Source organism: Lonchura striata, chromosome 7 (assembly GCF_050655825.1).
Source record: "Lonchura striata isolate lonStrDom1 chromosome 7, ASM5065582v1, whole genome shotgun sequence".
NCBI classification, from domain to species: domain Eukaryota; kingdom Metazoa; phylum Chordata; class Aves; order Passeriformes; family Estrildidae; genus Lonchura; species Lonchura striata.
The window spans coordinates 9694921-9720234 of NC_140709.1; the positions used below are offsets into that span (position 1 = coordinate 9694921).

The 25314-nt window shown below is 44.2% G+C and overlaps 1 protein-coding gene across 3 annotated transcripts in view; it reads left to right on the plus strand.

The window, feature by feature from the left end:
• SLC12A8 (solute carrier family 12 member 8) overlaps positions 1–24541 on the plus strand; it is a 47350-nt gene extending 22809 nt beyond the window's left edge. For 2 of the 3 annotated variants that reach the window (XM_021526289.3, XM_085584175.1), the window contains exons 6-14: positions 3142–3255; positions 10043–10130; positions 11616–11703; positions 14855–15001; positions 17723–18392; positions 19240–19337; positions 20883–21000; positions 23011–23071; positions 23437–24541. In XM_021526289.3, coding sequence (XP_021381964.3) covers positions 3142–3255; positions 10043–10130; positions 11616–11703; positions 14855–15001; positions 17723–18392; positions 19240–19337; positions 20883–21000; positions 23011–23071; positions 23437–23602 — 1550 coding nt within the window. In that variant the 3' untranslated portion in view covers positions 23603–24541. The remainder of the gene's footprint in view (positions 1–3141; positions 3256–10042; positions 10131–11615; positions 11704–14854; positions 15002–17722; positions 18393–19239; positions 19338–20882; positions 21001–23010; positions 23072–23436) is intronic. The other variant, XM_085584176.1, reaches the window with a different exon arrangement.
• The last annotated feature ends 773 nt before the right edge of the window (positions 24542–25314 follow it).

Consider the following 25314-nt stretch of genomic DNA (forward strand, 5'->3'; position numbering starts at 1 on the left):
AATTTTTTTCCCCATTGTTTATTTGGATCAGCTCAACCACTTGAGAAATGCATTATTTGCTTTCTATTTATTGAGTATCTAATGATGAAAATAAATTGTTACTGCTCTTTATTGTGCATTTCCCATAAGGCTGACACGGCACAGAGAAGGAACCGGATTCTTTTCTTCTAGCATGACACAGGGAAGATTGTTTATAGCACTTCAGCTCCAGCCCTCTGCAAGCCAGCTGAGAGCAGGATCATTAAAGGCAGGATTTAGAGGCTGTGGGGTTGCATAAATTGATTGAGAGCAAAATTTTTCAGACAAATACTTTGTAATGAACAAGGAGGGAGCAATCTGGTTTGGATCTTATACCCAGCAGTAAGCTGGAGAAAAAGATCTCCTTACAGACAAAATGTATAAAATGATCTTGCCTCGTTTGAAGATCAGAGTGCCAAATATAGACCCTATCGCATTTCCTTCCCTCCTCCTTCCGAAGCTCGTCCTTTTGAAGTGCACTTTCAATGGGATGTGGATAATTGACTCTGTGAACAACTGACCGAGCGCTCTGTTGGTTTAACCGATCGCTCTCAGTTGCTGATTCCTGTTTTGTTTTGGATGATTTCAGCCCAATTGCCCTGTCAGCTGCAATTAGTCACATTAATATTAATAAGCTGAAAGGTCACAGATGTCTTGCACTGGTCTCAGGCACGTGGGCAGGCAGGAGATGCTCCCAGCGTGTTGTCCTCAGCCCCATGCTCATGTGCTTCTAAACAGAGGTGACTGCAGATCCTGCTCTGATCAAAAGGGAGGAGAGGTTTGCTTCACAGGAGGGTGATTGAGTGAGAAATGAGGGTGCAATGACAACTAACATTTGGATGAACTTATCTTTAATTAGTCAAGAATGTTCCTGGTTTCTGTATACAGGGGAAATGTGGAATGGCCTCTCACCTGCCAGAGCTGTGAGGAGAGGAAGCAGAAGTGGGATAGAGTTGTAGGCACATCCTGTGGCTCTTTCAGCAACTCCATGGCTGTTGTTTTCTGTGGTTCCAGTGACATCTGCCATGGCTTTGGGCTTTTGTCTCCTCCACTGAGGATTTCCACCTAGGGAAATAAAGTAGGAAAGGGAACAGCATACAAATAAATGGAGCACTAGGGGATCATTTAATTTCTTAAGGTTGAAAGGGGTCAGATGCACACAGGTGCAGGTCAGATATTGGACTCGTGGGTCTCATGGTCAGTGTGTGGCCATACTATGGCCAAAATGGTACCACAGAAAATGTAGCCTGGCTGTTCACTGGGCTGTACACTTGACCTTTTGTACGAGGAAGGAAACAGAAGGCACCCAAAGCGCCTCATTTGAATTATATAGCCCCAAAACACCACTGGAAGACCCCAGATGGAGATGGTTTACTTACAAAGTAGGACGCTGTGCCTGGTGAGGTTCTGCAACAGTCTGGTTTTGGTTTGATGGTATTTGGCATTTTTCTTCCCGGAGGATGGAAAAGGGAATGTGCAGATTCAACCTGAAATGAGCCCCAGCTTGAAAGAGCTCACAGCAGGCTGGCAGAGAGGGTCAGGATTTCAGATGACCTCCACAAACTGGGCAAGTGGTATGAAAAGGACAATTTGTGATTATGGAAAACCTGAATGATAGGAATATGTGAGAGTAAACCATCAAGAGAGGTTTGAGTTGGCTTCACTGGAGATTTTTATTAATTGGTGGGGCAAACTTTTATCAAGTGGCATAGATGTATATAATGATGCTGCTTCAAAGCTCTGGTTGGAGAAAGCTCTGCTGATCTTCATGGGGTGAGATGAGTATTTTATTAGCTTTTTAAATGAAAAATTAACATTTCTCTGAGGAGCACATACTTGGTGAAAAATCCCTTGGCCAAGGACCATCATTTCCCTTAAGCAGTTTGGTGGGAGCTCTGCAGACTGGCCATGTGCTGTGCTGTCATGAGCATCAATTCTGGTTGAAGTCACATAGGTCTTACATAGGTCTTATAGGAACATACAGCCTACACAAATTCCACCTCAATTTCTCCAGAAACTGCACTTTCTGCAGACATCTGTGAGGTCCAGAGGTCAGTGTGTTGCACTGAGCTTGCTCCCTCTAAATCTCATCTGGGACTTGTTCCTAGTGAAGAGAGTTAGTGCTTTTCCAAAGCCTAGCAGCAGGAGACCTCTTCTATCAGTGTGTTTGCATCCATGTTTGGGCAACACAATGAATGCAGATGTAGTAGGAAACTTTTGATTATCTGTAGGGTTTTTCTGCAAAAACTTCAAAGCTCTGTGGTTAGTTATATTCTGAGACTTTAAATGGATATGTCTTGTGCTCAGAGCTCTGATTTAATGTTCTGGTTTAATCTATTGTCCAAACATCATTAATGTTGTCTTTGAGGCATGGGACAGCTTTGATGGAGTCTTTTTTTAATTTCTGGCCATCACCCTGTGCAGCCATAAACAACATCCTGCCTGCTAATGAGAAAATTCAAGTTATTGGAGTCACATGTCTTGCGGAAATAGATTGTAGTGGCAGGAGAAAAAAGGAACCGACTTTGCTCACCTTCCACCCCCAGCTGGCATAAGTGTTTGGATTATTGACAGGGAAGAGAAGTTTCCACAGATTAAGATACTCCATCAAAAAGCAGTGTTGCCTGTTAAAAACGAAATTATTATTTGTCACATGCATTAATTCTTTAACCTGCTTTTGTGAGTTATGTTTTCTGTCTATAAGCATCTAAAACTTTTCCTAATTAATGCCTTGCACTCCAGCTGTCAGGCTTAACCCTTCCTAACAAATTGAGGTTTGTGGAAGAATTGGAGCCATTCTTAAAGTGTGTGGTGAGGGATTAGGATCCTCTGTTACACACCCAGTAAACCAGGTGCATGCCATTGGTATAGCACCCATCACTTTCCGCCCTCCCCTGTCTTCTGTAAAACTTGTGTGTGTCCTTAGAAAGATGGGGCAGGAGTGGCAGCCCTGGTTTCTGCCTTCTCCCCCACCATGTGAGCTGGCGTTCATCCTTTCAGGTGGTCCTTGGAAGCAGCCCCTGCAGGAGCATGGTTAGAGGGGGTGGTGGCTGAGAGCAGCTGGAGGGGCTCCTGAGCCCTGCTGGCTCCTGAGGTTCTCCTCTCGCCCTCGTGTCTCCACAGAGCACGGCTTCGTCGGCTACTCCCAAGAGCTGATGTTCAACAACACACTGCCAGACTACAGCCAGGGGGAGTCCTTCTTCACTGTTTTTGGAGTGTTCTTCCCAGCTGCCACAGGTATGGTTAAGTTTTATCCTCGCCCTTTTTTCCTCCACGGGAATATGTCAGAGATGAGCAGAAGCAAGGGGAGCTCCTCTGGGCTGCGAGGTGAAGTGAGCAGGACTGCACTTGGCTGTAGCAGACCCAGGTGGTCAATTCAAATGTTCAGGCTTCCCTCCAAGCATCTCAAATTTTTTGTAGTCCTGCCTTGTTCACTTGAACGCGCTCTTCTGTTTCTGTGGTTAGAAACTGTTGGTGACCTCTGTGGGTTGACGTGGTCCTGTAAATCCTCCCCTGCCAAGGACAAGGCTCAGGCACTGATCTTGGCCAGTGCTGTCAGGGCAGAAGGATCAAGCCTCTTTAAAATATCTGATCATGATTTACCAAATCAGATGAGCCTTATGACTGTGTTGCACTGGGAGAGTGGGAAGAGCACAGGAGGACTTTCTCTCCATCCTTACCTTAGCGGGTGGCTGAGCTGGGCTGATGCCATTGCCCATGATGGACCCACCACTCTGTGTGGTGTCACAGGTTCATCCTTGTATGTCAGTAGAAATAATGAGCTTAATTAGATACCTTCATATCATCCATTCCCTTAAATTACCAGGAAGATGCCTGTCCCCTTTCCAGAGCTGACAATCTCCAGTGGGAATGCAGTAACTATCAGCTGAAGTTACAATACCTTTTGTTGATGCTGGGTGTTTTAAGCTATAAAAAGTACTGATTATAAGCAGTTTCCGTAGTGATGTATCCTTGGATTACAGAATGAATTTTCAGAGGATCAGCTCTAAGCAACTGACTAGAAGTTGTGGAATTGCTATGGTACAAGGAGGTAAATGAAATTGTTTTGTGAAACAGATGGGACTGGAGGAATGGTCTGGTAGCAGAAGTCACTTTGTCAGGTGAACCTCGTGCAGGACTTCACATTTTCTTTAATATCCTCTCTCCTACCTTATCAGGCTGGCTATTGCCTCTATACACTTCCTCCTGGAAAACTCACCTTCCTGAACTCTTGGCATCATGGAGATGTCTTCTGCCCTCTTTTTTGTTGTCATTTTTGACTGGCCCAAGGAGTCCCCAGGAGGAAAAAACCTTTCTCATGAGCTCTGTCACAGGTTGTTTTCTGGTTCCTTGGTTATAGAAGGAACAGTTACAACAAAACTGTGCAGAAAATGATCGTGATTAGCCATATTAAAAGATTTTTTGCCACTGCTAATGTTTGGCTGCTAGGAAGAGTGCCAAAGCTAATAGATACAATTTGTTTAAAGCCCTGGCAGCCTGTTGCTCTGTTTAGTTAGCAGTAGTAATACCAGTAGTAATGTCAAACATTCTCTGAAAATACAGTTTGGGATGATGTATAATTACTTTGGTTTTTAACACAGCTTTTTCATGTGTTCTTTTTAATTGCTTGATTATTTACAGGATTTAAATTATTCCTTCAGAGCAGCAGTGCCAGTGGTACCATATAACATCACTATCACTCCTGTCATTGCTGTTTGGAGCACTGTGGAGTTCAGGAGCCTCATAAAATGCAGGGCTGTGATCGGTGCTCTGCATGGAAGAGATTAAGAAATTTCTGATTAAGAAATTTCTAGGATGGGAGTCAAGACTTCTCTGCTGACAGTGCTGCTGCTGCAGGGCAGGCAGCGAGATGCAGAGGGTGAGCAAGTGGCTCTGAGGAATGACAGGGACAGGCCAGCACTGCTCCCAGGCTGTCACCTCCAGCCTGTGGTCCTCCCCACCACCCACCTCAGTGGCACCCACCTCTGCTGGAACCCCCACAGTGACCTGGTTGAAGCACTGGAAGTAAAATCCTTTGCCTTGAGACACAACAGAAATCTGGGGAGAGTTTCAGCAAAACAATATTCTGTTTAGTTTTGAGGGGATTTGAGCCTGTTTGAAACAGTTCTTTGACCCACAGCAATGTTCTGTTTATTTTAATTATAAAATGTTGTGTTTACTATTTTTAATTTGTAGCATATGCTAGCTTAAAATTTAAGATGCTATTTTGGTAACAAAGTTTTTAAAAAAGAATATTTCGGAAATTGTGAAACTAATTGTTTGGGCCTTTTGAGATGAAATGTTCCTCTTTGAAGTGAAACTATTTTGATCTCTTCGGGATAGGCTTCTTCCTCTGTCTCTGAGATGAGTATCTGAATTCAACCAGTTCAAGTTTGGTCTCTGGGATCTACTGAAAAGTGGCAGAAAGTTGTCCAGACACACCAGTGAAACAGAAATATCTGAAATGCAGGCTGGTAGCTGTAACACAAAGAGAGGCAGCCAATTCAGGAAGGGGGAGCAGGACCTGTGGGGAGACCCCTGCCAGGACCAAACAGAGTTGGGGACATGCTTCAGCTGATGAGCACAGGATGGTCATCCCAGCCTTTTGCAGACAGTTGCACCATGCTGCCTCCTATGATATCCTCCTCAGGGTGTTTTGCTCCAGGTCAGGTTGTTTTCTCTGTTCCTCTGTGTTTTATTGATATGGCTGCAGCAATGTGAGTGAAGTTACCCCAGTTTTACAGCTGAGCGCTGGTAAGCAGGGGCTGGTCTGTTTGCTACCTGGGCAATAGCTGTTTAAACCATTTCAGCTGGATGTTCAGTGCAGCTGGCCTAATTCCCCCAGATATGTAATTTAATTATAGGGAAGTACCCAAGAGATCCAAAACATACATCTAGAGCTGGCCTAAATGGGAGAGCATGGGTACAGAAGTCTTGGATTTGCTGGCTTCTGTTAAAATACTGAAATACAAGCTGTGGAAGATGTAAACATGCCCCTGTAGAAAAGCTGTGCATTAACCAGCTGTTCTTCTGCATGTTTGTAAATACTTCCTAATACCTTCTCAATGCAGGAAAACACATTTTGCTGCTGTGTTGTGATAGGTGAACACTTGGATACCCACCCAGCCCGGACTTTCCAGCAGGGAGGGAGTCTCGGGAGTCACCGGCCCACAGTCAGCTCCCAGCAGCAGCCATGCAGCCGTCAATGCATGTTTAAAATTAAGATAAATGTCATTTCTGTTGTGCAAAAAATGTTTTTCTACTAAATCCCCATGGTTTTCTGTCTAATGAAAGAAGTGTGTTGTCTTGTGATACAAGAAAGTAAGATGTCATTTGAAGCGGCCTTTAGTGGAAAATATCACTGCACAGAAACCAGTTCTGAAATAAACCATATCTGGCACTTGCAAAATGACAGCAAATAGATTTAGAAGTTTTGGGCTAAGTTATCAGATGATGTAAACTGGCACAACTCCATTGAAGTCTGTGGCAAGGTGCCAGCTTACATCAGTGGAGAAGTTGGCCCTTTAAAAAAATCAGCTACAAGCCTTATCTAAGATTTTCCATTCTTCACCTCCTGGGTGAAGGAAAAAAACTCACCTTTTCTATTTTATAGTATGTTCACTGAAAAATGCACTGGGCGTTTGCAAGAGTGATCATATCTGCAGCTATAAACCATGGCTGGTGGGGCTGGTGGCTGTGCCTGACACACAATGTAGGTGGTCCCCTCATGCACTGCCTGGATGATGCCCAGGACCAGATTGCATTGGGAATAGCAGTAACGTACAGACTGTCTCAGCCATAATTTCCTGGCTGGGTTGACTGTGTTTTCATGCTTCTTTGTCCAGAAGCTTTGTCACTATCTGCTGCTCCCTAAGATAATAGCCAGTGTGGAAAATCCAGCCTGCTATCTCATTGAAACAGAGAGGTGGATAATTTTCTCCATGGAGAATCTGCAGATATGATTGCTTGAGTCCAGAAAGGATTGGCCATTTCCCTAGGGATAGGCCTGTGTCTGATGGAAGGAACATCCTGATTTCTTCCTACTTTGACTGCTAGGAAGGACATGCAGACAGAATCTGCAGCGAGTGTTGTGATAGTTCTGTACCTTCACTGCCTGCCATACGTGTTCTTAACTTGAAAGAAGAAAGCATTTTCAGAGGGAAGAATGGTTTGTTCAGGAAAACTTGTTAACTCAAAGGTTTTAAAAGCCTGCTGGTGGTGGAGAGGTGGCTTTGGCATCGCCCATACATCTGTACTACCAGATTGTCCATACCTTTGCCCTGGTCATGTCAGAGTCATAATTGCAGCATGGAGGAGATGGCTTTGCCCCGAGTGGCCGAGAGTATCTGAGCTACTTCCCTCTGGTGGCCTCGACCTTTGGTTGTGGAACCCATGAAGCTGTGGTGACCTCTGGGAGCCCTGACAGAAGCTAGTGGTGTGCAGTGGCCTGGGGGTGACCCCTGGTCAATCGTCAGCCTCAAGATCCTCTTCATGTGGGCTCTGGGAAGTCATCTCCTGGCTGCTCCCGAGCTGCGTGGGCCTGTGGGAGGGAGGCAGTGAGGCAGCCCAGGCTGTGCAGTCATCGCTGTGCCGATGACTCACGTTTCAACTTTTTTATGTTCACTCCAGAAAATGCCATTTTGGTGTTTCCCCCAGTGCTTTGCTGAGGCAGGAGTTTGGATGAGGAAGAGGTGACTCAAGCTGGAGGATTTAAAGGTGGTGCCAGATGTTTGAGAAACTTGGCCAAGAAGCACATGAGATTAACATCTGTCCTTCTGACAATAGTTTGTTCCCTTTGGAAGAAAAATTCTGAGAATTCGGAGTTTTGTGCTTTGTCTCTGAATTGCAAAGTAGCATATCATCAAAGAGGGCTTCATAGAGACTTTATTTAGCATATTTGTGACCATTTCCATGGACTTCTGCCTTCCTAACTTTTCTTACCTGTTGTGTAACTGTTTGAAAGGAGCAGGGCTTGAACACTCCATGCAAGGTTTATCTAAAAAAAACCAGAGCAACTGACAGGCTTTTAGCTGTGCTGTTCAGAAGTATGTCCACAAAATAGTCTTCCAGGAGAAAATGAAGAACTTGATTTTTAATGCTTTCAGTATGGTGTCAAGGATTCAAATGTGGTCTGAATTTGGAGGAAAAGCTCTTCCAGGAGCTGAGGAGTCCAGGATTCTGTGGGGACTGGGGAACAGTTGTCAGGGCTCTGGCTTCATGGTGGAGATGACAGGAAAAGATGGCTGGTGAGTGGACTGATCAAGTGGGGGGGTGGGGGGGGAAGAGATGATAAAGCAAAAAGCATTAATAACAAGCAAACAAATAAATAAAGCCCTGGATGTATTTGGCAGCATGAGAGTGCCTTGTGCTCCTTTGTATGCTGTCCTCATGGCAGAGCAGTGAGGAGAGGAGGTGTTACAATTCCCTTTGAGCAGATGTGGAGATGGTGCTATGGAGATGCACAGCAACACCTGGGACAGAGCAGAGTTTGTGTGTCATGATTAGAACCCAGCCATTGCTGACAGCCCATCAAAGGCCAAGGTCTTAGGGAATAGGGAAGCCATCCATCTGGATGATTTGGGTTTGTCCCCTTTACCCTGAGATTGGTCCCATAGCTCTTGTCTATCCTTCATCTTGGGAAAAAAACCCTTCCAAGCAGCAATCTGTGTTTCAGCTTTAAAATGCAATGGGCTGTTGCTGATTTTGAGCTGTAGTCACTCAGATTTGCAGCTGCAGAGACTGACTTTGTCATTCTTATGCCCTCTGAACACGAGGAATGGCTGCTGGGCTTGGCAGCCACGGTGGACTGGCACGTGGTCGGTCCCCTGCTGCAGCGGCTGCCAGATGCTGTGGGTGCCATGGTGCCATGCTGCTGGCATCTTCATTCCCATTGTTCTGTGGTGATCTCACCCTGCTCCAGGGCCTGTGCCATCAGCACTGCTGGCTGGCTTCTGGCCCATGTGTCCTTATGGAGACATTAGCCTGACATCCTAGGGGGGGAGAGGTAGCGTCCTAAAGTCTTTGGTCCTGCCTTCAAATTACCCAGATTCTCATCAGGATTTTAAATAATAGATTTTTATTTATTTGTTTTTATTTATAGCACATTCCTGAAGTCTTCTAAGAAAACTTCTGGCATAATGTGGCAAGGGAATCTCTGTTTTCTTGACAAGTCTGGTATGACTCCTCCTTCAGCTATGGACAAAGCTCCCTAACCAATCTGTACCTTGGCTTTCTAGTCTTAATGTAGAGACTCTAATCCTGTGATTCATCTTGTTTCCCTCTCTCTTGTCTTTAGATGGTAATTTTTTAGGCTAAGGACTGTGCCTGATTGTATAATACCCTGCACTCTGGCCTAAAATAACAGTTCAGTATTTTATTCTTAGTCCTACCATGTGTTTTCTACGTGACACTGGGACAATCGCTTGCCCTCTCAGTGTTTCTGTTTTCCTATCTGCAAGGCAGAGATAATGCCTACTTCCAAAGCAGATCCCTTGGCTGGAAGGTGCCACCTACGTGTCGAGAGCCTGTTATTCCCTCTGCTAATGTGATCATCATTTAATATGGACAGGACATTCTGTTTTCTAGCAGTGGCTGTCCCCTGTGAATGCAGGGACCTGTAATGGATCTGGTCTGGGGGTTGTACTGCCAGCTGCATGTGCTGCCCTGATGAACAGTGGCATTTCTCTTTTCAACAACTGGGCGGCATTGTCTTCTGTTGGGTTTGTATGAAGATAAGATGGGATTTGTTCACATACTGCTTCCCCCCCAGCATTGTTCAAACCAGACAGAGGTTCCTTTGACATGTTAGTGGTGACTTGCTTCTGTTAAAGACATGAGCAGTTTTTTACCAAGCAATTGATGGGAGCCAGTATTTGTCTGTGTGGCAGTGTAATGAAGTGATATAGTTACTATTCTGAAACAATCAATTAACTGATTGATTAAATTATATTACATATTGCAATGTGTATTCTATATACTATAACTTAGATTGACTCTAAATTGCACTTGTGTCTGCAAAATATAGGTGTGATGGCTGGGTTCAATATGAGTGGAGATCTCCAGAAGCCTTCTTCCAACGTCCCTCTGGGGTCTCTGGCTGCTATTGGCACCTCGTAAGTCATTGATTGGGGAAAATTTGCTCTGGAGACTGCCCTGAGTGTGACCAATCCATTTCATGCTCCCATCAGCCTTCTATTACTCAGCCATCTGGAAAATTAAAGTGTGGCTCTCATTCAAATTGTCATCCATTACCACCACACACTCTGGGTGGGTTGGAGATGTTTGTTAGTGAGGATGTGCTCAGTCCTTCCACTGCTGGCTGGGATCTGTGCTGGTGCTGGGGTGCTTGTGCTGCTGCAGCCTGGCTGTCCCAGAGTGGAATGCAGAGTTCTCCAAGGCTTGGGAGGGGGATGATTTTGTCATTAACTGCTGTTGATTTCAAAGTGGGGAGGGTTTATTGCCTTTTCCCCCTGTCCCCTTGTGTTCTTTTTCTATATAAATAGAAAAGAAGTATCAAAATTTTGTATTTTTTTATTGCTGGGCAAATGAGGCCAAGAGAGGTGAGATAACCTACCCACCTGCAAGATGGGGCCAGCAAGTCGTGCTCTTCCCAAGGAAATGCAACTTTCCAGGAGAACTTTCCACTGCTGAATATTAAAAAAAAAAAAAAAAAAAAAGCCCTCAGTAGGTTTTCCTGCCTGCTTTTATTGCCATCTAAATTGCCTTTGAAATGATTTCTTTTAATTGTGTACCAATGTTCAGTCAGGGAGGAAGATTCTTCACAATTTGGAGGCTTTCCTGCTGGAATTGGTGCTTGTTTTCAGAGGGTGGATTCCACAGGACACAGAAGTCTCACGTGAATCTGTCTATCCAAGGCTGTGGTCATTCCCTTCTCCACTGTCTGGGCTTTACATACAAAATTATCTCCCAGCCTGAGTATGGAAAGGCCAGAACTCCAGAAGAGGATCCTGGCTGGGGCTGCAGAGCAGGCTGGCTGTGCTGTTAATGTTGCTGCCAGATGGGGGGACCTGTGTACAGAATGGTTTGGGCTGGAAGGGACCTTTAAAGGCCATCCAGACCCAGCCCCCTGCAATGAGCAGGGACTTCTTCAACCAGATCAGATTGCTCTGAGGAAACATTCTGACCTTGAACGTTTCCAGAGATGGGGCATCCACCACCTCTTGGGGCAGCCTATTCCCATGTTTTACCACCCTTATTGTGGAAATTTTGTTTTTTACAGCTAGTCTGAATTGACCCTCTTTTAGCTCACACCATTACCCCCTGGCATTTAGCTACAGGCCCTACTAAAAAGTCTGTCCCTAGGACTGGGATATTTCCCCCTGCACACCTAAGGAGAATGGGTAGCTTCCCCTCAGGAGTACCTGCAGTCATGCTGCAGCTGTCCTTTGCACATCAAAGTGGGTAAGTAAAATGGGTTGGTGTCAAATTTATCCCTGAAGCGAAAATCTTCATGAGCCATGCAGAGTGACTGAAGACCCAGCTTGTGGGCATTTACTGTCTCCTGGCTCTCTTAGTGGCAGAATGCTCTATGGTCTTGTCTTACTGTGGAGAAATTGGTTTATTTTTGTTGTTTGCAGATGGTTTCTGTACATGGTCTTCGTTTTTTTGCTGGGAGCCATTTGTACCCGTCAGTCACTCCGCTATGACTTCATGATAGCAGAGAAGGTAACTTGTGGTTTTATATAATGGAGCTTTCAGGTTGCCATCTGCCTTACTAAATGCTTGAGTTTTTCAAAAGCCTAAGGAATTTGGGTATGCATCCCTCGTTAAAATTCAGGGGGATTTCCCTGTTGCAGATCCCAGTGTACAATTGATTTGCACAGCCTTGCATTCACCAGCACATCCCGTAATGCCAAATCTCTGCATTATCACCCAGCAATAGCTTTGAGAGCTAAAGTATGGTTATATGGTCTAATGATAAATGCTGTATTTTATTCCATGTATCCTTTCTCTTTGGTGAAAGCTTAGACCAAATTGAAATCTCTAAAGAACCCCCCTGCTTATCTTTACCAAGTCAAGCGCAGCTCACATTTCCATATCTAGCAGGCTGTAATTGCAGGGTGAGGAATTGGATTTTTAAACTCAAGACATTGCACACAGGGTATTTATGCAAGAGGATGTTGTAGTGTAATACACAATGAACCTTACCACTGCAGACCTCTAAGAAGAGAGCAAGAAATTTTGGTGTGTGCTATTGTCTTATTGTCTTTTTTTGGATGGGATGTGGAAAGGCTTAATTTTTTGTTATTTGGTATTATCCAAAATCACGGGTTCACTGTATTTGACACTATTTTTTTTGTGATTCATTTGAAGTAGAGAAGTTTATATCGTTTGATCTGTAACACGGTTTTAGTCTAAATTATCAATTTGAAACTCTGGTTTTGTTTCTTAAGTACTTGCAGCTCTAAACTTCTTACAACCCCCCCCCCCCCCCAATAAACTCCCAGTTATTGGTAGAGCTCTGCCACTACCTGCTGAGGTAAAAAAATCCACGTCTGCTTCAGGGAAAAAAAGGATGAACTTGCCTTCTCAAAGGCAACTTCTTTGTATATCAATGATTTAATGGGCAAAAAGTGCAGTATTCAAAAGAATCGGCTTTAAATGAATCTGCTGAAGAGAAAGAGGTTGTTAAAGCTGTATTTTAACTTCAGAGCCCTCAGGGGGAAAATGAAAAATCTCCTAGTAATGAATGAGAAGATATTTAATACTGTCAAATACAAAATATAAACAAGCAAACACCCCCCTCCAAAAAAGCAAATTCAATTTTCTTTCCCCTAATATGGAACAAAAAAATGGTGCAGTATTCATGTTCCTTCTTTGAGTTATTACAAGATGATTTAGATTTTAATGACTTTGGAGAGAGGAAGTGGGGAGAGATCATTACTCCTCCAAACTCTCCCTTTCTATCACAGGTGAACGAGTGCTTGGCTGCTTTTCTCTCTTACAATATTTGTTTGGCTTTTTAAACACAAAAATGAGATTCAGTAATTTCTCTTCTAATGAGCTCCAACTGCCAATTCCTTGCAATGTATTCACACTCTGTTCAAAACTCTGTAGCAAAACCTTTCATCAGCCTTGGTGAAAGGGACTCTTCCCCTCTAACCCTGATTTGAATGTCAAGTAGCGCATTTAAATGCAAGCATTTTTGGCAGCTAAAATAATATATGATGTCTGGCACAACTGTTTGTTTCTTCTGAGTGTTTCTCAGAGCAGGGTAGGATTAGAGGAGAGGGAAGGGAGGATTCCCCACTGAGTGTCTTCTGGTGGTCTAATGAGAGCTGGTATCTGTTTATCTTTGCCTCAGGTTCCTTCTGTCCCACAGGATACAATTCACAAGGCCAAGTGGATTTTCATGGGGAAATGCTGTGCTAGGAAGTTTGAACAGTTCTGGATCATGATGTTATTTTCACATGCCTTCCACAACATGAAGATTTTTAGGGCTTTTTACCCAATCTCCTTTTTGCTGCCTGCAGATTTTGTGGACAAAAAAAAAAAAAAAAGTCAGATGTAGCTTGAATCATCTTTAGCCATGTACATTTTTGTAATTCCTTCTAATAAAGCATGTGCCATCTGACTTCAATGGGGGCAGAAGCTGGGAGGACCTGTAGTCCTTTAGACCCTCTTTTCCATGGAAGGAGGAGTGGGAGCAAAGGACACGTGGGATGCAGGGGACCTGCATTTGGTGACATATTCTGCCACAGATATTTGTCTGCACCTCCAGCACTTGCTTCAGAGGCATATGGGCATGTTGGATTTGGACCAAAATGTGTGTTTTTCTCTCTGCCTGGCCTTTGTGCTGGAGTTCCCCCCATGCCTTGCCATTCTCTGTGCCTGGCTGCTGGCTGTCAGACCTCTGCAGTCTTGCAGGACTTGGGGGTGTCTCAGGTGACCCTAGACCTTGTTTTCCTTATTTTTTCTGTGCAGGTCCTTACACTGCAGTTCCAGGAACACTCCCGTTTCAAAGCTTTCTTGCACAATGTTTATATTGTGGGGTTTTGTGTATTTGGGTGGGGTTTTCTAAATGTGCTGTCTGTGCTTGCAGCTCTGGACAGTGGGGACCTGCTTGGGGGGCCCTGTGCTCACTTCTGTGTGACAGACCAGGAGCTCTCCTTCCTTTTGCTCCACACCTGCAGGAGATGCTCCCAGCTTGAGAGGGTGCTTCAGAAACTAGTTCTAAAACCAGTCTTGTTAGCACTATGGCTTTAAATTTTTTCTTTTTAATGTTTCATGCTGGCCAAAGGAAATTCTTTTCTCACTGAAGACAGGAAAATAAGGTCATTGTATTACATCCTTTGGAGAGTGTTTTTTGAGATGCCATTTACTTAAGTGGCAATTTTGATTTGGTTTTACTGTGGGTTTTCCTTCAGGATTGGTTTTCCCCTCTGAGACACAGGGGTTTGTCTTCCTGTTTTGGATGGTGGGAAGCCTGGGCAGCTTTTCCTGTATGATGTGCTCTGTATATAAGAGATCTTGCCTGAAATAAACTCACTTCCAGTTACTTAAGGGGAATCTAATAGCTGCTGTTTTGCTGCAGTTTCTCCAAGTGACAAAGAATTCCTTGGATATGAGCTTGTAAAATTGTTCTGTCGGTACAGGATGTTCAGCATTAAATTACCTTTATGGGATAATTTTCCTGTATTAATTGCTTATATTTTATACCAAAGACCAATTAAATTGCTGCTTTCCCAGGGCTTGCTCTGTTCATTTAACAACATTAGAAAATATATGTGATCTCTTAAAATACATGTATTTAAGACTGCTTGGGTGTCTTTAAGGCATAACTTGATGAACTTTGCATTCTCTACACTTCCTCCAGGTATCCTTGGTGGGCTTTTTGTTTTTGCTAGGGCTGTACATCTCATCCCTGGCCTCCTGCATGGGAGGGCTGTATGGAGCACCCAGGATCCTGCAGTGCATCGCCCAGGAGAATGTGATCCCCATGCTCGCCTTCCTTGGACGTGGGGTTAGTCATCCTTTCTGCAAAACTGCTGTCAAACCTTCACCTGACCTTAAGAAGCCAAAATTTCTGTGTGTCTGTAGAGTGAGATGGGGGATGCATGAAATGCGAGGAGGGGAAAGCTCAGGATCTGGTATCCCATGCATATGCAGAAAAGCCAGGAAAAGGCTGGTTTTATGAAAAAAAAAACAAGCATCCAACTGTCTGTGGTCCTTTCCCTGCCTGTCCCCTGTGTGCACTGCCTCTGCTCCGAGCCCTCCCACAGGGTTTGGCACTGTGCAGCGCTGGCACCTCGCTCAGCCCCCCGGGTGCCCTGGCCTGGAGCTCTGTGTCCTGTGCACACACAGCCCTGCCTGGCTGCCATCAGTCCCCTCCCCGTGACCCACTTCAGGATGTGCCCAGCAGGACAGGCACTTATGCTATAACTTTGCCTCGGGGGTTTTTGCAAACCCCTCATCCCTGCTGGTGCCGATCCCAGCCATGACCAAAGAAGTTCCTCCCTCTCCTCCCTGGCCCTCCTGCCCAGCCTGAAGCTTTTGTCTCAGCACTTGGTGAAATAGATGGTAACTGTCTCTTTACCTTTTATCTGTTTTCTTTCTTAATCTTCTTTCCTGTGCATTTTCTTTGGTGTGTTCCTATCCTCTGTGGTAACCTCAGAGCTGAGTGGGTGACCGGCTGTGATGGATGGATTCAGTCTGTGTGCAGTGGAGAAGAGGACAATTCTTTGTGAGATAAGGTGCCTTCAGGACACTATTAAATAAAAGCAAAGAATAGATTTGAAAGGTTAAGTTGTGGGTCTTCTAAGCTTTAGATATGCATTGAAACAAAGTCTTGCTTGGAATATGACAAGAAGCTTTTTCCTTGCTTGTGAATAGTCTTTATGCATGAGTCATTCTATTGATATCAGTCACCAAGGACTCTGTAGTCTTGGGCTATTTATCCATACATGATCTTCCCTTTTTCTTTCCATTTTTCCATCACTCTCAATAATCTGCAGTGCCTAACTGTCTGTACAGAGTTTCTGGAAAAGCCTTATGGTGCTTTGCTCCTTCAGAGTGCTTAAAAATACGGAAAAATATTTTTCAGTATTGATTTTTATGAATACTTTAAAAATATTTAAACATTTTATAAATATAATCATTTTCTCTCTGTTGTTTTATGTTTCTCAAAGTTAAAATAATAGCAAGAGTAATAGTAATAATTGTAGGGAAATCAGGAACAATAATGGCTGCAAAAACTTCTAGCTCCTGAAGGTAGCTTTCAGGTGATCCCAGAATAAGCTGTTTTGGCAACCCTTGTGAAATTCTCAGTAGTTTAGCAAAGTTAATTTCCTCTCTTCTCTGACAGTTCTCTGTCCTTCTGTCAAATTTTCTGCTCTGAACTCCAAGCAGAGTGCCATAATGGGAAGGGCTCAAAAAGAGGTGAGAAATCAAAGGCAGATCACTTTTCCCCCTTCCATCACTCCACCACCTTGGAAATTGTTGAAGATTTGGTTTATGGAGAGTAAATACATTTAATTTGTCCTTAGAAATCTACGCCACATCAGTTCTTCTTTTTCATGGTTGAAGAAGGTGGTGTGGTCACAATAACCCCAGCTGATGGGAAGGACACAAATATTTTTTGTGGAGTTAAATCCAAGCCAGATGCATCCTGAGATCCTCCCATCTGTTCCCTATCTCAGTACATCTTTCTGAAGATGCTGAGATCTGTGTTCCTTTGTCCCTGAGATGTATTTTTGTTCATTCTGAAAAGATGTGATGGTCCAGATCTTTGGACCAATAGATTTCTATTAATAGAAAATGGTCCATTTTCTATTAATAAATAAGAGTGAAGGAAACAGAAGTAGTTTCCATTTGAGAGTGTGTTTATTAAAGAAGTAAATGCAGTTAAATGAAAACTTAAGATATTTTGTAAGATGTCTTGTAAGGTATTTGTAAGCAAAGTCTTTACACAGCTTGCACAGGCTTGTCAGGTGGCAAAATGGTGCCTGGTCCAAGGAAGGATATGTTAGACCTGGGATTAAAGTTCATGAGCTGAAGATTTGGGTATTTCCACTGCCAGTGCTCTTTGTTTTGTGCCTCTTTTCCTTCTCCTTTCCCTGCCTCCACCCAGTCCCAAAGGACAGGGGCAGGCAATGTTTCTCCTGCCCTCCAGACACATGCCTGGGGTTGCTGGGCTGGGTGGAAGGAGGGGAGCCCCACCTGCAGAGGTTTGGCAGCCCATGGGCTCAGCTGGGCTGCCTGGCAGGGCCAGGAGCTGCTGGTGTGCAGGTGGCACTGCTTCATGCAGAGCTTTTCCAAGGGCAGCATGAAGGAGCCTTTTGGGTAGGCAGTGATGTAGAGTCCTGTAGAATAATTACAGATGAACAGTTAACTCTAATTAACACGTTTTATTGCCAGACTTCCCATAAGCCTCACAAATGTCTCTGAAGGTTTATTGCTGCTTTAATGACTTTGTTTTACCATGGAGATATGAGTGAGAGTGGATGAATTTACCAAAGACAAAGCTTGAATAAGGCTTAGGGATGAAGTGGGAGCTCAACAGCTTTTGGCTTCCAGTATTTATTAGGCCTGTGAGCCTCTGTTTGCACATGCATGTATTTCATGACTAGGGGGGTACTGCAGACAGCCCAGGTAACCACATATGGCAGCTGAGCAAGTGGGGAATCCTCATGGCAAGGTTCATGGTTATTAATTTAAACATAATTTTGTTTTATTTATGAACTAGAAAGGCCCCAACAAGACTCCAGTGGCTGCGATTTGCTTAACAAGTCTCATCACCATGGCTTTTGTCTTCATTGGGCAAGTGAATGTTCTTGCTCCCATAGTCACCATCAGCTTCATGCTGACATATATTGCTGTGGACTATTCTTATTTCTCAATATCCTTGAGCTACAACATTCAGCAGAAACCTGAAGAGACCCAGATGGGAACTGCTAGACCTGCTCATTCCCAGCCTTTAATTTTCAACAAGCCCTCCAGCCATGCAGCAGATGGGGTAATTCAAAGCAGATCAAATGGCACATTGCTGGAATTCAAAAAAGACATGGACCAGCTTTTTAAACCATTTTTTAGTGAGCCAAGTACTTGCAAAAGAGAAGGAGCTGAGAATTTAATCCAAAAGGGCAAACGAAAGAAGGCAAAGAAGGCAGCCAAGCAGACATTACGAGACAGTTTTCTCCTGGATCCCCATCACGATGCTCCCCTGGCTCAGGACGGCTGGGATGAGACCACAGAGCCCCGTGAGGGGCAGCAGGACGTGGCTGAGCAGGGTGGTCAGTGGGACACAGCTCTGGGCTCATCACCTGCAGCGGATGCCCAGCACACTCCCCCGAGGCTGGAGCAGAGGGAACAGCCCTGCAGTGAGGTGATGATGCTCCCTGGCCCAGGGGAAGAAGGTAAGGGTTGTAGGAGATGGACATCTCCACGTTCAGAGGAAATTGTTTATAACCTTGGTCCTCCCAGTGCTTTCCTGAAGGCAGGCATGAAACAAGCTTTATATGGGGCTGTCATTCAGTGATTCATGGCAATAATATCATTCATTCCAGGTGAGGGTAGAGTTCATTGCAATGCATCACAGGAGAAGTTACAATGCAATTTCCCACAGAAGATTAATCACAGGAAAGCAGGCAGGACTAAATTTAGTGTTGGGTTGTTTACGATATACTCATAATTCTTCACAGGCATGCTGAATTGAATGCTGTGCATTAAAAAGGGTTTAGATGTATCTTGGGATTTACTTCATCCTGGTGTGGGGTAGGATGGTTGGAGCTGTGTGGCTCTAAAACTCAGGTGGTCCCCACAGCACAGGTGGAGTCTGCAACTCAACATCCATAGGTGGAGGTCTGAATTTGTTCTGTTTGTGATGTGGATATTTGATACAGCACATGTGCGTGGAGTTTGTCATTCCCAGTGCTGTAGGGTTTCATCTGCATTAGTCAGTTAAGCTTCCTAAACCCCTCTGAGGGAGGAAAGTATTATTTTTCTTATTTCACAAATTGTGAAACTGAGGCAGAGATAGACAGATGCAGCCTTCAAATGGACTCAGTAGCAGAGCTGGCAACTTTTTGGTTTTTTCCTTGCACTTCTTTTCAGTTTTAGTTTTAGAGGTTTTGGTTTAACTCTATCATACCCAGCTGTCAGCTAGGACTTCTGCTTTTGTTCCTGGAATCTGGTAATTTAAAGTAGAGGGAAAAAAAAAACCATTATAGCTACTTTCTATTTTTTTTTTTTTATTTTCTTTAGAATCATCTATAAAGCAACAAAATCCAGAACTGGGAATTCAGCAAATACCAGAAACCTTCTACTCCAGATTTTTCAGCCACTGGATTTCCTTTGCTGGTGTAAGTAATTTTGTGTTATTTTGAGCAGTGTTTTGTGATAGTAGAAAACAGAAGGATGTTCATCACATACTGCAGTGTAAGTACTCCAGTACCTTAAATAATAGTTTTTGGCTCTTGATTCCAGGTCACCTGAACTAAATACTCAAGGTACCATGCATCCAGCAGTTCAAATTCAGAGAAAGCCAATGGCATATTGAACTAAATAACAACAGGAAAAACCCCTAACAGACAAGCTCCAACCCAACTCAAAAGTACAAATTCAAAATCTGGAGTCTTAGGAGTTTAGAGATGCATGGATGCATAGGGGGAAAAAAATTGGTGTCCCTCTTTTCACTGTGTGCCAGCCTGCTTTTTCTTGCTGTGTAATGAACTGAGACACCATCTTCAAAGCTGTGTTGCTTTTATTAATGAGCCAGTTTCTGCAAGCTTGGGGTGGGGTTTCATTAGTGCTGACTTCCTGATACCAGTAGCCTGGCTATGAAATTCCATCTTTTGAGGGAGGAAAGAAGAGCATTCCTACAGCATGTTACTTTAAATAACTTTCAAATAGCTTCTGCCTCAAGTTGCTGAGAAGTTTAAGACACTTAAAATTAATCTTGGGAAGATGGATTATTGGGCAGATGACAGGGAAAGGGTCAGATATGCATAATGAATGAGCCATATGGCTTTGCTGCATGGATGAGGATTTCATAGCTGTGCATAAAATGTAACAAACCCACTCAAACAACCCAACAACCCAACAAAACCTGTTAGTTTAATTGTCAGATGGAGCTGGACACCTGCTTTTCAAATTCACCACTGCTGCTGCCAGCAGCCAGCTCCTGGTGAGGGGTCCCACTGGGCTGCAGCACCAGGGCTGGGCTGGGAATGGTGGCCCCTCTTTAGGATGGCATCTTTAGGAAGTTGTGTGCTGATGCCATCTCTGGGCTCGTATCTATGGTGGTTCCCAAGTGCATGTCATGGCAGAGCCATCAGCTCTCTGCAGGGGAATTTGCTTATGGAGAGAATGGATGTGCTCATTAAAGCCAACTTGGTTTCCTGTCAATAAGTAGGCTTGGGAAGAGGTTGCAACAGAGCTGGGAGGGGATTGGCCATGCAGAATAAAATCACAAGAGCAAAACTTGGATGTGTTTATTCATCCTGACTCCTCTTCCCTCTGCCGTCTCTCTTTGAGCTTCACTGATTGTGTCAGATGGGACCATTTTAGCCCTTTCTTTGTGTGCTTCCCCTTGCTGTTCCAAACACCTTCCATGGAGATGCTACCTCTGCACCTGTTTGTATGCAGCTTGAGCCAAACCTCCTCCTGAGCTGGTGAGCCTCTGGGTAGGTCTCTTGGAGAAGCAGAGACCCACGCTGTCCCTGGAGTCAGGGTAGCTCATGGAGCTGCCTCCATGCTGCTGAAGGTGACCCTGCAAACCTGTGCTCTCCCTCCTTTTAAGTGAGACCAAACGAGGCTCCCTGTACCATGGAAACCTGAGCTTTGACTGTCCACATGGTCTTACCTCCCAGACTCTGGGGTAACCCCAAACCATATCTTTCCAACAGGCAATAGTGTCCCTCATCATAATGTTTGTCATTCAGTGGATCTACACCCTTGTCAGCCTGGGAGCAGCAGTTATTCTGTATTTCTACATTGGCCAAGTCAGCCCAGGACTCCCTCTCGGTGAGTTTTTTTTCTCTGTATTATTAAACCTGCTTAAAAATTAATTAAGCTTTAATTTAACTTAATTAGGAATTGAGACTCTTGTATTTAATACATGGGTGACACAGTGAACGATGACAATTTGTTTCATTGCTGTTTAAATACATTTTCTCTCTGAGTTTTTAATTTTCTGTTAGATTCTATTTGTGTGATAGTTTGAACATGGTGCTTGTTGCTTTATTATATTGTTCTTTAAACAGCAAAACCAGATACTAAGATTTAAAAGGGATGGCAGTTTGTAAATGTATTCCAGCAATGAGAAAAATCTGCCATAAATAAGTTTTTTTACACCTAATCTAAACCCACCTGAGAGAAGTTTAAGGAAAATGGGAATTATGATGAGTATCTCATCAAATCTCAGCATTCATAATGGTGGAACAAGAGAGCCTTTTGATTCCACAGCTAAACACGTTGAATATGTTGGGAACATAATCTGGGAAAATACTTTAAGGCAGAGGGCATTAGAAAGATCTGTGCACGTGATCGGCTTAAACAAGTTCAAAATTAAACAGTGAAGCACATTCAGCAAGGAGTTCATGAGAGCCCACAGCTCCTTGGCAAGGCCAGTGGGGGTTTGCAGTGCTCTGTGTCTCTGAAGGGACATAGTGTGGGCATCCTCGCCTGCTCATGAGTCCGTCCGTCCATCTGTCCATCCATCATCCATCCATCCATCCATCCATCCATCCATCCATCCATCCATCCATCCATCCATCCATCCATCTTTTTCTCCACTTGATACACAGACTTCCTTTCTGTGTATCTGTAGGGCACAGTAAAAAAAAGCTGAGATTGTGGATAGTAGTTGCTAATTCTTATCTTTTGAAATATGTGTCAGTTTTAATCAAGATGTTTATAGCCCCCATATATCAAACAAAACACAAATAATGTTTTCAGGTGTTGGAGTAGTTTTTGCCTTTGTTTACTCACTGTATTGTATCTCTGTAATCTGCATTTGAAATATTTATCAAAAATTACTTTAATAAGAATTTCTCTGTCAGTGTATAGAGGGTTTTGGAAGCTGATCCAAGAAATAGTAGCACGGTTAGACATTTTTTCTTGGTTTCTTTTGCACATGCATTCTCATGCATACAGTAAAACAATGCATGGCATTGAAAATGTTAGAAGTGAATGCTCAAAAGTCAGCCTGATTTTTACTTGGCTGTGAGGGAATGTTATTTTGTGGTCACAAGGCCCTGATGGTCTGGAGTTTGTTCTTCAAAGGATCAAACAGCCCTTCTGTCTGGAAAGGCCAGGAGACACTGGCCTGAGAGAAGCTCTGGATTAGGGGTTAGTGAAGACCTTGGGAGCAGAAATGTCCTGTGGTTGACACACCCCTTCTCTCTCTTCCTCCCCAGCAGCCTAAGCCAAATCCAGCAATTCCTTCCTGACAGGGCTTGGTTCTCCCTGTCCCTCACCATAAACTTCTCCTGCTGCTTTTGCTTCCAGTTCTGGCACTCCCCTGCCCCTGCAGGAACCCAGTGCAGGAAACTACTGAGAAATCAGAAAAGAAACCAGTGTTGGTGTGATAAGCTAAGCCAGCTCTCTGTGGGGTCAGACAAGAGGAATTGAACGGTGAGACCACAGCCACCCTGGCTGAGGTTGGCTGAATGGCTCCTCCTGTCTCCCCATATCTGCAGTGGGGATTTTTGCAGTCCAGGGAGGGAAAGGTGTTGCAAGACACCATTGTGGTGGTGTCTGTGCTTTGCTCAGGCTTTACTGGGGTTTAACAAGCTGTCAGGCTGGGAACACATATCTGCTCTCCATAGGAAATTTGGGTTCATACCTGGGTAGTTGTTTAAAAGCCACAGCATGTAGGAAGACTGCAGGAATGTTCTCACTATCACAAAACCCTTGGGTACTGCAGGCTAATAACAAGAATGCTGATTTGAGATTTTATGCAAAAATTCAGTGGTGTAATGCTATTATGAGAGAATTAGCAGCATACTGACTTCTTGTGCCTTTTCTCCATAGGAGCAGCAGCAAATTTCAGTTTCTTTGGCTGGATTAAGTCAATTTTGATCACTTCATGCAGGTTGGTACCAGTCACTTGGCAGTGACCAACCCATTGCTCGTTGTTCCCATGACCCACTAATGAGCATAGAGAGGGCTGGAAGAATTGACTTGCTTATTACCTTAAGCAGTCTTTCTGCCCCTTCTTGCATACTCAGAGTTATTCTTCTCTAATTGTAAAAAGGGCTGTTTGCTCCTGTTAGCCACATTCTTTTTGTGCCTTCTAAGAAAAATGCTTTCAGGTTAACTCTGTGCTTCCAAAGGGCACTGAGAAGGATTTTGCTTCTTCTGGAATCCCCCTGCCTTGCTTGCACAACAGAGAGAGCATGGCTGGTAATGGATAGCAAACAAGGGGTGATGCAGGCACCTCTGCTTCTGTGTTTGCAGGAGAAAGCCAACTCCCAGGGAGCAGATTGTGGTGACACCATCCCTTGCAAGAGTTGGCATGGAGACCCGGCAGCTCACCGAGGAGAACGCAGACTTCGCCTCGCGGGACCGCTATCACCAGTCCTCGCTCATCAGCAGAGAGCAATTTGGGAGCCAGTTCCAGTGAAGGACACACACACACAGCAGCAAAAATCAATCCATTACTTCAAAAGCATTTAGAAGTGCTAATGGCTGTCACGGGTGCCTTTTGAAATACTTGAATATACGCACAAAGGATGTGAATTGCTATTTATGTATTTGAGGCTTGTTTGTTTATGCAAACTACAACATCACTGGGCTTCAAACCTTAGTCAAACTGAGGGGAAAAAATGGAAATTAAAGGGCCAGTCCAGGGAAGTGATGAGTTCCTGAAGACAGTATAACCCTTTTAAGGAATTCAATTATAAGCCCTATTGAGTTCTAAAAATGGTTGCTGCTCTAAAAGCTTACAACATCCCATTTCAGATGTCCTCTGGGTGGCTGGGGACACTCTGCCTGGGAGCAGTGACATTGGCAGCAGGAGCTGGTACCCCACTCCCAGCTGTGTCACGGATGGATGCGACCTTCCAGGTCAATTCACTTCTTCTCTAGGCATGAATTTCCCTGCTTGTAATACAGTAATTTTCTACCTCAGCATTTCAATTACCAAGGTCTTAGAAAGTATTTTAAGACATTAGACAATAGGCCAGAATCAGTGGCAAGTACGAGAAGATTATGAAGTATATTCACAACTGAAATCACACATTTAAATGCAGGATAATGACCTCTTCTGTAAAACTGTGAAATTATGTCTTAGAAGCTGTTCATAGTTATTTCCCACATCCTTTCTGATGTGGGAGCTGAGACCTGATGAAATAGCTGGGCCCACTTAGAGCATCTCCTGGCTGAAGGGACAGATGGCTCAGAATTGCTTTAGCAAAATAAGTTTACTCCCAGCACTACGCATCAGTTCTGACATTATGAGGAGGGGAAATCACTGCCTTCCACTTTGTTTCATCTCTGATAATTTCAGACTTTTGATTATTTATTTCTCCCTCTATGCAATAAAAGCCTGAGACACCAGGAACTCGTCTCCATCCATTCTGTGGGCACACTCAATGCCTTTGAGCACCATTCCACTTGCCAGTGCCCTGCTGTTACTGGGTGGGGTGGGTCCCATCCCATGGCCTGGCCAGCTGCAGCTTTGTATCTTCCTTACAGAGGGAGGCACAGGAGGCTTTCTGCTGACATGGAGAAAAGAGCCACCTTGGTGCACTGCAGAAAGTGTATTCATTTTTCAAGCTTGCAGGTCTTTGACTAAGTGCTTTTAACCTTAATTATCTCAATAGAGGTGAGAGGAAAGTTGTGTTTGTGTGACCTGCTCTGACCTACCTCAAATCAGTCACTCAGTGTTGGAAACACCTTTCCAGGATTCCTTCCTGCCTGCCTCTTGCTGTTCATTTCCAAAGAATCTGAATCTGCTGTGTGGATTTTGGGCCCATGTTGAAGCTTCTCCTGGAGCCAGTGGCTCCAGAGACCCCTCCCTGTGCTCATAGTATCCTCAACCTACGCAGATACCCTTGTTGTGCAAACTTCAAACACTCCTTGGTGCTGCCCCACAGCTGGCCAGCTGCTTGGTGCTGTGTTACAGTTTCATACCTGACCATAATGCCATTACTGTAAAATCTTGTATTTCACAAAGTCTGCTCACATTCGTGGTCCCTTTCCTCCCAAGTCAAGATTGCTCAGCCCCACATTTCTCTGCAACTTGAACAAAAGAAAACCCCAGAGCATGGCATGAAGGGATTAATAGGCATAAATTCCTAGGTAGCTTCTTTAATTTAATTCCCTTCTTGTAAG